We start from the raw sequence: 16924 nt of genomic DNA, 5'->3' as shown, positions 1-16924 counted from the left end.
ACAGTAAGGGTAAAAGGGTAAAAGCTTAAGGTTGTCATTTTCAAATATGTATGTTCAGAAGTTGGGAAACACCAGGGATGTGACGAGATAGCATGTGAGAATTTGTGTTACTTAACGGGTTAATGAGAGTTAAGATTTTCGTTATATAGTATTTCTTACAGGTAAGAACAGGAACAGACCTTCCAGCCACAGAGGCAGAATAACTCTCTAAGGTCTGGTGAGTCAATGGTAGTCTACCCATTGATTCTAGAAAGGGGAGATGTGGTGTAATTGCATTGCGCAGTAGATATTAATAGAGCCAGTTAGTGTAGTTAGGCCTGACAGCAGTTAGAGGGCGAGACCGGTGGGTTTTGAATAAAGTGGAATGTTATGGAGTAAGAACGGAAAATAAAGAGTTGAATATGAATCATACAGTAGACCCGTGTATAATTGAATAACACGACAGGATGATAATTGCACACCTGCCAGGATATTGCACAAGACACTCAATAGCAGCAACAGAATGACAGTATGGGAGGAGTCTGCTCACACATACACACCCACACGCACACATACGCACATACACACTCAGGTTAACCTAGGATCAAAGTAGTGTCAGTGTTCTTGTGCACTGAGAGTTCTGACAGAACACGGGTAGAAGGTGTTCTTTAGTCTTTGGTGAGTGTGACAAGTATGAAACTTGTCATTAGTGATCAACAGTATTAACGTTCACTACTACATAAAAGGCTTTTTAAAAATAAAAATCAGCTCTGAATCATTGCTGTCAAGCTGTATTGCTAATAATGACATGTGTATAATTTGCTTGTGTCGCTGCACTGATAGGAGCAGAAGACATTGTATGTTTGGTGTTATCTTGTCTGTTATCAAGGTAGTACTGAAGGCAAAAACAAATCTCTGAAGCATCATAAGATTTGTTTTTTTATGTGTTGTGTAATCAGTGAAATGTTTTCAAGTTAAACATAAAAACTCAAACTGTGAGTATGATCTTGACATCAGTGTAACATTTTCAGAAGTCAGTGATCATATTTCCTTTGTAAATCTGGTGCATCTCTTTACATGCTGAGGCACAGGTGTGTTGTTACTATGGTAACCTGACCTACATGTAAATGAAACAGAGAGAGAGTTTTGTGATAGATTTTTTTTAACAACCCTTGTTAAAAACACACTTTAATATGAATATTTTTTTTACTTTTATCGTCGTGTTTCCAAAAGAGTTAGGACACTCCACAAAATTTTAAAACAAAATTAACTAAGTCCTACATTAACTGAAAAAAAAATATAATGGTACCATCAATTATTGAAGCTGAGAAATTTTCATTGCTTTACGCAAAATAAATCCTTATGAATTGGTGCACTGTAATTCCCTCTACTTGGGCCTCCCATATTCTTCTATTCACCGGCTCCAGTTATTTCAAAACGCAGCTGCGCGTCTCTTAACTGGTACTAGAAATTATGCACACATCACACCAGTTTTAGCCAACTTACATTGGCTCCCTGTTGATTATCGTATCAATTTCAAAATTCTCTTGCTTACCTTTAAAATTCTAAATAATTTGGCTCCCAGGTATCTATGCAAACTCCTCCATTTGTATATCCCTAATAGAGAACTTAGATCTTCCAATCAAATGCTCCTAACGCAACCGAGGTCTCGTCTGAAGTCCAGAGGTGATTGGGCCTTTGCTATCGTAGCACCCAGACTCAGGAATAATCTCCCTCCTTATATTCATCCCTCCGAGTCCATCCAGTCTTTTAAATTGTGTCTTAAAATGTATTATTTTAGTCTGGCTTTTGATTCAAACTAGTTTGTTATTTTGTGGCTAGTTATGTTGTTTACCCATATTGTTTCCTGCCCTCCTTTTAACTGTTTTTTATTCTAACTGTGTTATGCTATTGCTCTGATCGACTGTGAAGCACTTTGGTCAACTTTGATTTGATTTCATTTGAAGTGTTTGCCACCTTCCTGATTTCCTTTTTTTGTATGTTTCTCACATTTAAATGTTTCAGATCATCAAACAAATTTACATTTTAGACAAAAATAAGACAAGTAAACACAAAATGCAAAATGTTTCTAAATAAAGGTCTTTATTGAGGGTGGGGTGGGGGTCTTCTGATGAGACAAAAGGTGAACTTTTTAGAAGGTGTGCATCTGCTTAGACAGATTGGAATCAGAGGACAGGCGCAATGGCAGGCTATAAGAGAATTCGCTAACACTGCTGAGAGGACCAGTCACTGGTTGTGGTTAAAGAGGGGTGACATCACTTGGTCAACTAAGGCAGTCAGCTAACCGTGAGACACACGCCAAGGATTGATCAACCCGTGGTGGGGCTACCTCAGCAGAGGGTGGCAAAAGGGTAGAAAAATCTAACACTAGAAATTTTATGATGATGAACCAGAACCCTGGTTGACTGGTACAGCTGTCTCAGGGCCTCCTGGGGCTGTGCAGTCAACCTCATGGCAGTGAAAACTAACAGAGGAATAAAAAAATGTTCTGCTCTTCTTCCCTCTCTTTTCCCCTTTTCTGAGAGGCAGTGGGGAAGTAGAACATACAATCCGATCTGGCGGGAAGGTGTGGGATGCCAGATCGTCTCTCAGCTCTCCTATTTTGTCTCTTTTGTCTTACTTCTCTCTGTATCACCTTTTCTATCCCTTTGAAAAAGTGAGGATCCTTAAATATTAAAGAGGTAAGTATGTCTTCTCATTTTGCAGTGAATTGATAGAAGAAAATAAATTGTGGAAATTAAACAGAAGAAAGTAGAAGAGAAATAACAATTTAACATAAACCAGTGACACACTCCGGGGCCTGATCAACACTGGCAGGGCCTCCTGGATGAGAGTGTCTAGTGATAATGATCAAAACAGCCAGTGAATCCAAGGTCCACTACTGATGATGTGTCCCAAAATTTCAATACTATAATCTAGATCAGATCTCTAATCCCTAAGCCTAACCAAGGAAGGTAAAAAGAAACTAAAAAATGGCAGAAGAGCTTGTGACAAAAGACAGAAACACCCTGTGAAGTTGAGGCACACAACGATGTGTCCCTCTGGTAAAGTTAAAGTTGGGATTGAGTACGACCATGCAGTGTTTCAAGCTTGGAAGTACAGACATTCCTTTGAGTTTGAGTCTGTAAAATGTGACAAAAACATTAGCATCCGCTGTACACTCTGCGCGGGAAGTAAAATTCTTTCTACAGCGAAAAATTAAACTTCAATTCTGAGGGAGCACCTAGCAGGCGGCAAAGGAATGTGAAGTACACAGAGAAATCCGTGGATCCCCCCACTGACATGACCACTGCGGCAAACCTCTGACGGCCCCACTTAGGGCTGTGTGATATGACGAAATATATCGGATAACGAAATGAAAACATCTATTGTTGCCGCAAACCGGTCCCCACCACAGACTCAAACACGGCAAACCTCTTCTACCACCTACACAAGAGTCACGTGAAAGAGTATGGAGAGTGTTTACAGATGAGAAGCAAAAAAGAGCATTCAGGTGCTCAAAATAAACTTTAGACTCAAACGTTAGAACAGGGTATTCTCCGCAGCACGCCATGTAATATATACTCACAAAGACAATAGCAGCCCTTACAACTTGTATCTAAAAATATATAGTTTCATGCATCGGTCAAAACACTCGACTCCAGGTACACGATAGCTCAAAACAATTCACACAAGTCGAGTTGCTCAAGATTCACAGAATTTAAAGAAAAAAACACTATTTTGTGATATATATGGCTATCGGGATGGGAAACGTCTTATATGACATCCCACTCCTGCTGAACAGGTGAAAATAGACGTTAACGTGACACGATTTAGTGTCGCTGAATGTTTGATTTTATTTCTTTCTTTATTTACTTCTGTTATCAAATTTGCAATAAAGAAATTAGAGCTCTTTTCCAGAAGGATAGTTTCCCTCCCAAATGCAGTCTTCTATTGGGATTACCTAGTCTCTCGTATTAACTGGACGAAGGTCTGGCATCCACGCAGTTTTTTTTCTACTTAACAAGGTGAAGAAATTGTCCTTTAAACTTCTCCACAGATGTTATCCTACCAAAGGTTTCCCTAAAAGACTCAAAACCAGATATTGATACAAACTGCTCTTTTTGTGACCTTGCACGTGGCAATATGACACGTGAATCTATTGTTCATTTATTCTGGCTGTGCTCCCACTCCTGACTTTTTTGGCAACATATTTCTTTTTATGTAAGACACACTATAAAAAGTGATTTTCAGTTGTTTTGGAAATATATCTTATTCGGACTACATCAGGACAATACTAACTCTTCTGTATTTTTCATCTTTGTTGTTGTTGTTTTTGTGACACGATATTGTCCGAGTGGTGACACTTATGGTTTAGGAGCAACAGCGGGTATAAATGGCTGCATCTGTGTGACAATAATGGTGAAGCTGTGAGCGAAGCGACCACTGCTGAGGGTATATTTGCACCTTACGTTAAGTAACTTTGCAGATATGTCGCCAAATTTAATGTGTTTATGTTCTTAATTGTAGCGCTAAATTTGCATCGCTAAATAAATAAGCGAGAGTAACCACAGTACTTAGCCTACTTTTAAAACAGCCTTCGTAGCCTCACTGTGACGTAATCACCCTTTAATTACGAAGGAAGTCCTGGCCTAAGGCCTGCGAAGGAAGTGGGCCTAAATTGGGACACAGGTAGCAAGTGTAGTGGTACAGGCCATTTGTGTTTTTTCAACAATATATATTAATTATTTCATTTGGCTGCGGGCTTTACTCCGTTGATAACTTGGCTCTTTGGATCAATGGAGTTTTGCAAAGTTTATGATCTAATGCTGCATTCCATTTGAACTGGGAATTTGTGTGTTTGCCTCTGCCTGAGTACATGTGTGTGGAGGTTGGGGGAGCCAGGGCACTATATGTGACTATAAAATAGTTTAAATTACATATGGACAGTTAAATAAGCTTCCCCGTAAAATCCATCAGAGCTGTCTCCATCTTATTTTTTTAAATATGTGAAAGTAGTAGTTTTATACTTTTCTTTTATATCATGCATATGTGCAAGAATTCACATTGTGTTTACACATGCAGAAAATAATAGCTTTTTCAGAAATTTACAGCAAATATAACAAATGTAAAATCTTAAATTATTCCATGTATCTATTTATTGAATAAATAAACGACATTCAGCACTTTAGGTATGCCTCTGTGATCAACATAGTGGCCCTTGTATAAGAACTGCCACACCAGCAGCTAAGAGTGATGGGGATCTGGTGTTGTGCCGAAAAGTGATTTATCGTATTTGCCAAAACATTGATTGTCGGTATTTAAACAGTTGTAAATACAATAGTGCAGATGCACAAAAATCATTGCAAAAAAATTCATTTTTTAAATTTTTATATGTAACCCCTTTGTAAATCCTGTTGACTGCAGACTGTTTATCAACATAAGCAAAGATATTTGCCCTAAAATAACACAAACACATAAAACCGCCAGAAATCACTTTTTGGCAGGCGATCACAAAAGAAGCAGCAACTGGCTGCATTTCTGTGATATTGGAGACAGCAAGGTTGAGTGCATAATTAGCACAAAAAAACAAAACAAAAAAAACCTATCAGAGCAGGGTCAGAAGAGGGTGCGCATTCGCTGTCTGCTCTACTCCAGGGTCTTGCCGTCTGCCTGCTCTGTTGTCAAATGGAGGCAGTGTGCAATGTACAAAAACGGGTCTGTGGTCCACTTGTGCTCATCTTCTTCCCACATAGTAAAATTGGTATGGTCCCGATCTGGCCCACACAATGTGCTTACACATGGCCCACATACCGCAAAGAATGACGGCCCTTTGGTGGTCCAGATCTGGTTTGCCAGAGGTGGCCCACACACGGGCCAGCACAAGGCCAGTTGCAGACACACTGCTGGCCCTGTGCTGACCCAGATGTCAGCCTTATGTGTACCTTAATCAAGCCATGTAATAACAACATGTGCCGGAACATAATGGCGCAAAAGTAACATGACGACTTGTGAATTGACCGATTCTTATATAGCGCTTTTCTAGTGTCCTGGATTACTCAAAGTGCTCTATAAAACATGCCATATTCACCCAACCATACACTTTCTCTTAACTTAACTACATTCACACTCTTGACATGCAGGTTGCAGGAGCTAAGGATCGAACCACTAACCTTCCAATCAGTAGGTAACTTGCTCTACCGCCTGAGCTACAGCCACCTGGTTGTAAGCATGAGTAAACTGTCACTAGGTTTTGGATAAAGTGTACACTCACAAACCTGTCAAATCTGCATTTGAAACATTGGCTACCATAGAAGTATAGTATTGCAACATGGCATTTGGACCTTCTAACTAAAATAGGAGAATAGGGACATAAATAGTGCCATCATTGCCAGACCTGGCCCACATCTGGTTGACATACACCCTGCCATGACACCGGTCAGTCAGAAGTGCCAGCTTGATGCTGGATCCAGGGAAGACCTGTTTTCTGTGGGCCTGGGCCACATACACCAAACCATAATCGGGCAAGATATGGCATGCATTCACACAAACAGTGGCATCATTGCCAGACCAGGTGCACATCTGGTTGACATACATTCTGCCATGACACCAGTCGGTCAGAAGTGCCAGTTTGATGCCAGATCTGGGACAGACCTGTTTTCTATGAGCCTGGGCCACATAACCCAAACCACAATCGAGCCAGATATGGCATGCCATCGCATAAACAGTGCCATCTATGCCAGGCCTGGCCCATATCTGGATGACATACGTCTTATCATGCCAGAAGTCAACCAGCAGTGCCGGCTTGATACCAGATCTGGGCCAGACCTGCTTGCTATGTGGGTTGTTGGTTTTAGAGCCAAAAGAGAGCAAAGTTCTAACATACCATCAGCTGAGGTGAAACCATATTAAAAAATGTTAAAAATATCCACTACAACCACAGTCTCTGCTTTTCAAGCATTATTATTATTATCATTATTATTATTATTATTATTTTTATTATTATTGTTATTATTATCTTTGAAATTTTTTTTGCGGTTATCCTGTTCTCGTGAACTACCCTATGATTCAGCCACTTGTCTGACCAATCAACTTGGCAGTTGCCTATGCTTAATAATTTCCGCTCAACTATAAATCAGTGACTTTTCAATTGTGGCCACATTATATTAGACTGAGCAAGGGGTGCTACAGAATAGTCTAAATGATAGCAGCTTTAATTTGTTCAACTATAAATCAATGATTTTTCAACCTGACAGTGGTCATCTGGTCAACTATAAATAGATAACAAGCAATAATAACGGGATAACTATAAATCAGTATTATGATGTCATTACTATTACACTGTAGGTTATTTTAACGTTTATTTAAGATTTCTTTAGCATTAACATTTCAGTCTTGATCATAATGAAGTTTCAGACCTTAAGAAAAATTAACATCTATTTATTTAACATGTTATGAGGGTTATGTCATCCGCGTCCAGCGACACGCAGTCAGGATCTTGGAGGACTGCGCAGGAGGCATGTGTGAAAACCGCTCTCCCCCATCTGTTCGACCGAAAAGACGGACACATAAACCCGCTTAATCTGCGTTTAAGGCAGGCAAGCCAAAAGAGATGAATCTTAAAAAAGACCCAGACTTTCCATCACAACCTCTTGGGTATGTGAAGGTGAGTCTACAAAAATGGTAAATCTAATTTGGTTCAATAAAATAACCAGAAAGACAAGAACAACAAAAAGCCACCCAGTGTTGTAAGAAAATCAGTGTGTCTGCAAGACAACACAAACCATGATATGCAGTGAGCAATGTAAGACGTCGTCTTCCTGTTTTGGCGATCTTTGGAGCTGACCTGAGAGACAGCGAGAGAGAGCGAGAGTAGCAAGTGCAACGTCTCTTCTTCCTTTTTACCGAAAATTTGTGACTTTCTCCTCTCTTCTATGATGGAAGAGAGCGAAGACAGAAAAGAAGGATATCACCAGGTCGCCAAGCGGCTCCGGACGGAACAAGAGACCGGTGTAAAAGAGCTAGAGGACGGGAAGGAGGAGGAGGATTCTGCCGGTGAGGAGGCAGCGGGGAACGGGTGCACTGAGAACCGCAAGAGCGGAGGGAAGGTGAGGCACACAATATTAATCCTTCTGTATCTAAATAAAATGTAAATATTTAACAGTGTTTCATACGATTTACAAACAGCTGGAAGGGTCCGAAAAATTATGTTAATGATTAAAATAGACAGCAAGAGAAACGAAAGAGTAAATAGTCAGCGTGGAATATAAATTAGTTTCTACATTTATTATTATCATTCATCATTTACATTAACGGCGTAACCTTGGAACAAGTGAAGAAAAGTTGCACCATCCGTGGCAGTAACCCGTTATCATCGTCACGACGATTACTAACGTGATTCAGAAAAATGTTGTGGAAGTTAACCAGTCCGGAGCTTCGTGTTAACTCAGTTTAATTCATTTGTGATTTTATAGCGCTCATTCAGAACAGTCCACTCGCTTTGGTAGAGAAGCTAAGGCAAAAAACCAACAATATTATAAAAAACCCCACATATGCTATGAGCATATGTGGAGAGTGAGAAGAACTCCTTTTAACAGGATGAGCACACCAGCCATACCATGTGCCAGACTGGTTGGTTAGAAACAATTTAAAGACGAATAATTCTTTGAATAACTGAATTGAATAAGTGTAAGAAAATGAATGGATGAATGGATATGTTAAAGCTTTTTGTTCGCATTCTTCCTTCCTTTGGGCTCCATGTAGATCTTTATATATTAACTTGTAAACGTGCATGCAATCAGAAAGTGTACTCGTGCATCATAACATACATGATCAGTAGTTGCCTTATTCCTGATTTACTCATGGCTCTTGGATATTGATTCTGCACTGTAGTGTACATATTCTACCACTCTAGTGGCCTCCCCTGGGGGCTTCTTCAGCAGTCACTTTGGTGGCCTTGAGTGACTGCTTTATCTACCAGTAGCTGGTGTTTTGCCCGCCTGGTGTTTCTGTCAGTTCCTTTCTGGGCCCTGCTCATATATTGAGCTATAAGAGTTTGGCTTCCATTATTACTATTTTTTATTACACACATTTGTTTAGCAGCTTATCAGATTTAGTCTGGACAGATAATTATTTTCGCCAGGCAAAATACCGTTATTTAGTTCTACCTCAAAGCTGTGGCTTCATACCGTAAAAAAACCACATTGATTGAGTAGTTATATTCAGATGATATAAGCAGCATGTAGTCACCATAAATGAATGCAATAGACTTCTGTGCCTGTTATGGCCCTCCTTCTTTTCATCAAACACCCAGAACATGTTTTAACTCTTCAATACATTCAGCAATATTTGCATTTGGCATCCATCCATCGGCTTCTCCTTTCCAGGGTCACGGGGGGCGCTGGAGCCTAGCCCAGCTGTCATAGGGCGAGAAGCAGGGTACACCCTGGACAGGTCGCCAGTCTGTCGCAGGGCCAACACACAGGGACAGACAACCATTCACTCACACATTCACACCTAGTGACAATTTGGATTATCCAATTAACCTATCCCCTCAAACTGCATGTCTTTGGACGGTGGGAGGAAGCCGGAGTACCCGGAGGGAACCCACGCGAACACGGGGAGAACATGCAAACTCCACACAGAAAGACCCCGGCCTGATGGTGGAATTGAACTCAGGACCTTCTTGCTGTGCGGCAACAGTGCTAACCACCGTGCCACCGTGCTGCCTATTTGCATTTGCATGTTCATATTTTGAGTTTGCTACTGGCAGCTTCCTTCCGCTTTATAAAAAGACAAGCAAGGTAGCGAGGGCATATAAAGACAATTTTGACTTTTCCTGTTAGGTTTACAGGTAAAGGATGAAGTCATTTTGAAGCTTTATGGGAATAGACCACTTCCTGCTGACAAACACAATTTTAGTCCACATTTCAACTACCCTCCAACTCATTTTTTTTGTTTAATTTTTTCTTTTTTAATTAATCTGCTCTCTGATGGCTTCTGACTGCTCTGTGGTGTGTATCTTACAGCCAAAATCTCCTCTGATCTGTAAGCAAGGACTGAAATGCAGCTCATTTACCTGCTGTGCTGCACCTGTTGTAGTGTATTTTTGCAGTGACTATGTATTAAGGGGCACATCTCTCCAGACATCAGCTGACATCAAAGCACCTTTGATCTCTACTCTCTTTTGTATATAACTCCCCCCCCCCGAGATTACACAGAGCTCACCAGAGGATGTGTAAAACAGACCTGCATACAGCCCTCGAATAAACATAACAGAGAGGAGAAGCTAAGTGTGAAAAGAATGATTCATGTAACAAGAACAACAAGAGAGAAAAAACAGACAAACAAAGCAAAACAAAAGGAAAAAAAGCAATTAGCAATTAGTAATTATAAATTACAACAATTATAAAATTATAACTTAGATGTTCAAAAAAGAGTGGGAACAAGCATAAGCTTTATTTTTGCTTTCTGCGATATTGAATTATTGGACAGTTTTTATCATACAACACCATGAATATTCTTAAAAATGTGCTATATGCAATGTCAATATCACTTGCTTTGTATACATTATCCCAGTTCTGATTTAATGGGTCATTCTTAAGTGCATTCTTGGTTTCTTCTGCCCTTACACGTCTTTATCTCAGTTGTTGTGAGTAAGTGTAAGTGATCATTGATGTCAATTAATAATCCACTCACAATGTTGTTTTCGATATTGTTAGTGACAATATTGTTGATTAAGGTTGCACAATGAAGTGTAATTCTGCTTGGCCTGTAAACTCAAACTGTGCATAGTCTGTCGTTTGTTGCTTTTTCAGGTTCCACAGGTCAGTGTTAAAATCACCACAGATAAACCTAACTTTCTGATTTATTTTTAAGAACATTTCTTCTACGAAGTCATTAAATACTTGAATGCTAGAGCCAGGTGTTCTATATTTACAAGTAATTATGATTTTTTTCTCTTTTTCCTTATAATTTTGAATTCATATTTATTTTAATAAATTATCAATAGCAGTTGTCATACTTTCCACCACCTTATAATTTTTTATCCACATACACAGCTACTCCTCCTACACTTTTGTGCCTTTTATTTACAAAGTGAAGTTCATATCCCTCCAAAGTCCAGTCCTTTCTCTGCATTGATCCATGTCTCAGAAATGGCAATAATTCCGAATGGTTTTGTCAACTGATTTAAATATTCCTTTATAATATTGAAATTGGCATACAGACTGCTATTAAAATGAATTATTGATCATTTATTTTCCGTGTTGATGGTGTGTCTAAACTGTTCATCAGTGAAGGAGCAGCAGTTGTTGCTGATGTTGTAGAAGCAATTATTTTCTATATGCTTTTCCAAGTCCAGAACATTATAGTCTGTATACTGAAATGTTCTCAGTTTCAGTTTATCATAAGCAGTATTCCATTGAATTATATTGTTTTTGTTGCCGGATGCAGAAGAAGATCTTTCAGACTGTGCCATATGGTGTGTTGTGTGTCACGTCACATGTGTATTCATACCTCTAGTTAGATGAACATCAGTATTTGTCCAGTTCCTCAATTTTTCTGATGACCAACACTTTGGCTTGTTCCGGTGTTCCTTTGAGTTTATGAATACTTTACAGTTTGTGGTCCACGTATTTTGAATTTTTCCTGTTTTTTCAAGGAACGTGCTTTTCTGGCAATGTCAGCATTTCGTTTTGTCAGATGTTCATTTGTGAAGACATCGGATCCTTTTAGATTCTTTCCTTGTTTTATTAGTACATTTTTGTGTTTTCTGTTAACAAATCTCACAATGATGGCCAGTTTGTCGTTGTCATTTTTTCGGAGTAGAGGGTGGCAAGCCTTGATGTTGTTATAGTCCACTTCAACACCTTTAGACTCGTTTGGACCACTTGATGCTCCGTGGAGCTGACATCTTCCTCTCCAGACTCCCCCGTGCTGTCTGCGGCAACCGTACGTGTGTATGACCGGATCATCATCTCGGTGTACTGCTCCAAATCCGCCACTCTGTTCTCCAGGTAGGCCAGCCACTGATTCTTCTCGCCGTTCTGGATGTGGAGAGACTTAACTTCTTCCACCAGGTCCAGGATGGCTTTCTGCTGCAGTTTGACAGCAGAAGTCTCCTCTGTCATAAACTCCAACGCCTTCCTCAGCTGTCAGTGCTTTCTTCAGGCCCATACTGAGAGACGCTCTCGTAGTGTTACCCCGATGACCCGCAAGCTAGTTTGCCACTAGCATCCTTCATCCAAAATATTCCAGTGACCAGATTAGCAGCTGGATAGTGTAGTGGTAAGACTACACTATCCAGCTATCCAGTCTAGAATAGAATAGAATAGAATAGAATAGATACATTATAGATAATTGGGAAACTTTCTGGAGGAAACCTGGTCTTGTTAGAAGGGACGGCATCCATCCCACTTTGGATGGAGCAGCTCTCATTTCTAGAAATCTAGTCAAATTTATTAACCCCCCTAAAACGTGACTATCCAGAGTTGGGATCAGGCAGCAAAGTTGAAATCTTCCACACCTCTCTGCAAATTCTGTCCTCCCGTTATCCCCCAAAACCACATCCCTGGACTGTGTCCGCTCCCAAACTGACAAAAAAACCAAACTAAAAACCAGTAACAAACGACTTAAACATAAAAAATGGCAAAGAAAGAAAAATACAGTATCCCCAACAGCACGCGGCTGCAGGAGAAGCCAACACACCGGAGCTGCAATGGGCTCATCGTGCCGCCCTGCATAAATAGTACTGGGTCCTCAGTGTGTGGTTGTTGTTGTGGTGTATGTGGTTGGCAGCTGTTGAGCTGCAGCTGAGCATGTGAACAGCAACCAGAAGAATAAAATGTGTGAAATGCTCAAAAGCATGAACGTGCGGTCATCGGGTCTGTCGTGGTTATGCTACAATGACTTAATATTTGATCAACAAATTGATTTACTCTGCCTTACAGAAACCTGGTTACAGCAGGATGATTATGTTAGTTTAAATGAATCAACACCCCCGAGTCATTCTAACAATGTAGAGCAGCAGTTTTCCACACCAGCTTATTAATCAACCAAAGACCAAAACAGACCTTTAATTCATTTGACATCCTGATGCTTAGTCTCGTCTTAGCTTAGCTGGAAAACTCAAAAACCAGTCTTACTTGTTATCATCTATCGTCCACCTGGGCCTTACACAGAGTTTCTCTCTGATTTCTCAGACTTTTTATCTGATTTAGTGCTCAGCTCAGATAAAATAATTATTGTGAGTGATTTTAAAATCCTTGTAGATTCTAAAAATAACAGCCTCAACATGGCATTTAATCTGTTATTAGACTCAATTGGCTTCTCTCAAAATGTTAAAGAACCCACCCACCACTTTAATCACACTCTAGGTCTTGTTTTAACATATGACATAGAAACTGAACATTTAACAGTGTTTCCTGAAAACCCTCTCTTGTCTGATCATTTCCTGATAACATTTACATTTACAGTAATTGATTACACAGCAGTGGGGAGTAGACTTTATCACAGTAGACGTCTTTCTGAAAGTGCTGTAACTAAGTTTAAGAATATAATCCACCCACTGTTAGCATCTTCAATGCCCTGTACCAACACAGAGCAGAGCAGCGACCTGAACGCTACTCCCACAGAGGTCGATTATCTTGTTAATAATTTTAGCTCTTCACTACGTATGAGTCTTTTTCTCCAGTTGATCTTCCTAAGTTAACTTCAGTAATTACTTCTTCCAAACCACCGGCGTGTCTTTAGATCCCAATCTCTGGCTTTCTTCCACAGCATGTCTTTTGTCCTGTCTTCCTTCTCTCATCCCAACCGGTCATGGCAGATTGCCGCCCCTCCATGAGCCTGGTTCTGCTGGAGGTTTCTTCCTGTTTTTTCCTTCCTACTGTCTCCAAAGTGCATGCTCATAGGGGGTCATATGATTGTTGGTTTATCTCTGTATGTATTATTGTAGGGACTATCTTACAATATAAAGCAACTGATTTGGCGCTGTATAAATAAAATTGAATTGAATTGAATAGAATAGAATTGAACTAAATTGAACTGAATAGCTATTGAATATTATCATCAGAATCAGAATCGCGTTTATTGACCATGTATATGCGCAGACACATACAAGGAATTTGGTTCCGGTAGATGGTGACTCTCAAGCACAGCAATGTAAATCTCAACAATGTAAGCAACACAATACACACACACACACACACACACACACACACACACATGTGGCTCTATACATGTACACATGCATACACAAACATACACAAAGCTGTGTAAACCAACCATAAATAACCAATCTAAATCTTATATAAAATGCAGGATGACAGAAATGAAATGAAGTGAAATAAATACCACAGAATGTACATAAGGTGCAGTTGCAGTCTGGCAGTGGGAGCAGTGTGACAGTTCAATTGTTTAGGAGGGAGATGGCGAGGGGAAAGAAACTGTTCCTATGTCGGATGGGCCTGGTCTGCAGGCTTCTATATCGTCTGCCAGAGGGCAGCAGGTCAAAAAGTCTCTGTCCCGGGTGTGAGGGGTCTGTGATGATTTTCCCTGCCCATTTCCTGGTTCTTGAGAGGTACAGGTCCTGGATGGAGGGCAGGGGGGCGCCGATGATCTTTTCTGCTGCCCGTACAGTCCGCTGCAGTCTGCGCCTGTCCTGTTTAGTGGCTGCTCCATACCAGACTGTGATGGAGGAGCAGTATTGAGGGATGTCTCCTGAAGTCCACTGTCATCTCTACAGTCTTAAGCGTGTTCAGCTCCAGATTGTGCTGACTGCACCAGAGTACCAGCCGCTCAACTTCCTGCCAGTATGCAGACTCGTCACCCTCCTGGATGAGGCCAATGACAGTGGTGTCGTCTGCAAACTTTAGGAGTTTAACAGCCGAGTTCTTGGAGGTGCAGTCATTAGTGTAGAGGGAGAACAATAGTGGTGAGAGGACACATCCTTGAGGGGCACCAATACTGAGGGACCGAGTTTCAGAGGTGATCTCCCCCAGCCTCACTTGTTGCTTTCTGTCTGTCAGGTAGCTGGTGACACGCTGAGCCGGGAGAGTTTGGAGGAGAGAAGTTCAGGCACGATGGTGTTACAAGCCGAACTAAAGTCCACAAACAGGACCCTGGCATAAGTTCCCAGGTGGTCGAGGTGTTGCAGGATGTAATGTAGCCCCATGTTCACTGCATCATCCACCGACCTGTTTGCCCGGTAGGCAAACTGCAGGGGTTCCAACTGGTGGCCTGTAATGTCCTTCAGATGGGCTAACACCAGTCGTTCAAAGGATTTCATAACCACAGAAGTCAAGGCGACAGGTCTGTAGTCATTCAGTCCTGTAATGGTGGGTTTCTTGGGGACCGGGATGATAGTGGAGCGTTTGAAGCAGGAGGGAACTTCACACAGCTCCAGGGATCTGTTGAAGATGCGGGTAAAGATGGGAGCCAGCTGTTCAGCACAGGTTTTGAGGCAGGAGGGTGAAACACCGTCTGGTCCAGGGGCTTTACTGGGCTTCTGTTTCTGAAACAGTCGGCTCACATCCTGAGTGTGTATTCTGAGTTTCAGGGAGAAGGAAAGGGGGGTGAGAGATGTGATGAAGGTCGTTGAGTCAGGATTGGGGAGGGTGATGGTAGTCGTTGAGTCATTGTTCATGGTGCTCCACACCAACTGAAAGACAGCAGGAATAAATAGGAAACGGGAGAAATATATACAATCCAGAGGTATACATACAAAATGAGAAATATATACAAAAATAAGAGAAAGGCACACATTGGAGAACAAGTTGCAACATGCTTGGAAGTAGTGCAAAGAGAAGACAATCTGAATAGAGTCAATTTGTGAGTGGTCTGAGTGATAGGGGTTATTCATACCATGGCTCCGATTGGTGAGATGAGTGGCCAGCGGTAAGGTGGGATACGGGGGGGATAGTGTTTGTTGACAATGGCCCAAGGGAAGAAGCTGTTTGTGAGATATAGTAACTGATTTGGTAGCTCTTCCCTACCACCCAGAATCTAACTGAAGTATGTGCAACATTCTTCCTTCTTCCACTTTTTACAACTTACTACTTACTTCTTAACGTCTTTAACACCATCAGGTGTACCCAACACCTCCTTATCACCTCAATTTCACCTACCTGTCCATTAAAGTCTCCAATCTCTAGTCTCTCCCCCCTGAGGACACTCTCTACCACTCCATCCCACTTACTCCAGAATTTCCTCCTTCTTAATCCAGAAACAAACTTTGTGGAGAAGAATCGCCATCCATCCATCCATCCATCCTCATCCGCTTTATCCGAGGTCGGGTCGCAGGGGCAGCAGCCTAAGCAGAGAAGCCCAGACCTCCCTCTCCCCAGCCACCTCCTCCAGCTCATCCGGGGGAACACCAAGGCGTTCCCAGGCCAGCCGAGAGATATAATCTCTCCAGCGCGTCCTGGGTCTGCCCCGGGGCCTCCTCCCGGTGGGACATGCCCGGAACACCTCGCCCAGGAGGCGCCCAGGGGGCATCCTTGTCAGATGCCCGAACCACCTCAACTGGCTCCTTTCGATGTGGAGGAGCAGCGGCTCTACTCTGAGCCCCTCCCGGATGGCCGAACTTCTCACCCTATCTCTAAGGGAGAGGCCAGCCACCCTTCGGAGGAAGCTCATTTCTGCCGCTTGTATCCGCGATCTCGTTCTTTCGGTCACTACCCACAGCTCGTGGCCATAGGTGAGGGTCGGGACGTAGATCGACCGGTAAATTGAGAGCTTCGCTTTTACACTCAGCTCCCTCTTCACCACGACGAACCGGTGCAGCGTCCGCATCACTGCAGCCGCAGCACCAATCCGTCTGTCGATCTCCGGCTCCCTTCTCCCATCACTCGCGAACAAGACCCCGAGATACTTAAACTCCTCCACTTGGGGCAGGAACTCATCCCCGACCCGGAGTGGGCACTCCACCCTTTTCCGGCTGAGA

The 16924-nt window shown here is 41.8% G+C and overlaps 1 protein-coding gene across 2 annotated transcripts in view; it reads left to right on the top strand.

Annotated features, from left to right (window-relative positions):
* The first annotated feature begins 7495 nt into the window (after nt 1-7495).
* Nucleotides 7496-16924, top strand: part of LOC100695682 (heterogeneous nuclear ribonucleoprotein L-like) — a 45512-nt gene continuing 36083 nt past the window's right edge. Inside the window, exon 1 of one of the 2 annotated variants that reach the window (XM_005457619.4) lies at nt 7496-8087. In XM_005457619.4, the coding sequence (XP_005457676.1) occupies nt 7914-8087 (174 nt within the window). In that variant the 5' untranslated portion in view covers nt 7496-7913. The remainder of the gene's footprint in view (nt 8088-16924) is intronic. The other variant, XM_005457620.4, reaches the window with a different exon arrangement.

Source organism: Oreochromis niloticus, linkage group LG6 (genome assembly GCF_001858045.2).
Source record: "Oreochromis niloticus isolate F11D_XX linkage group LG6, O_niloticus_UMD_NMBU, whole genome shotgun sequence".
NCBI lineage: Eukaryota > Metazoa > Chordata > Actinopteri > Cichliformes > Cichlidae > Oreochromis > Oreochromis niloticus.
The sequence above is the reverse complement of the archived record's forward strand: the minus strand, read 5'-3'. Positions and strand labels throughout refer to the sequence as shown.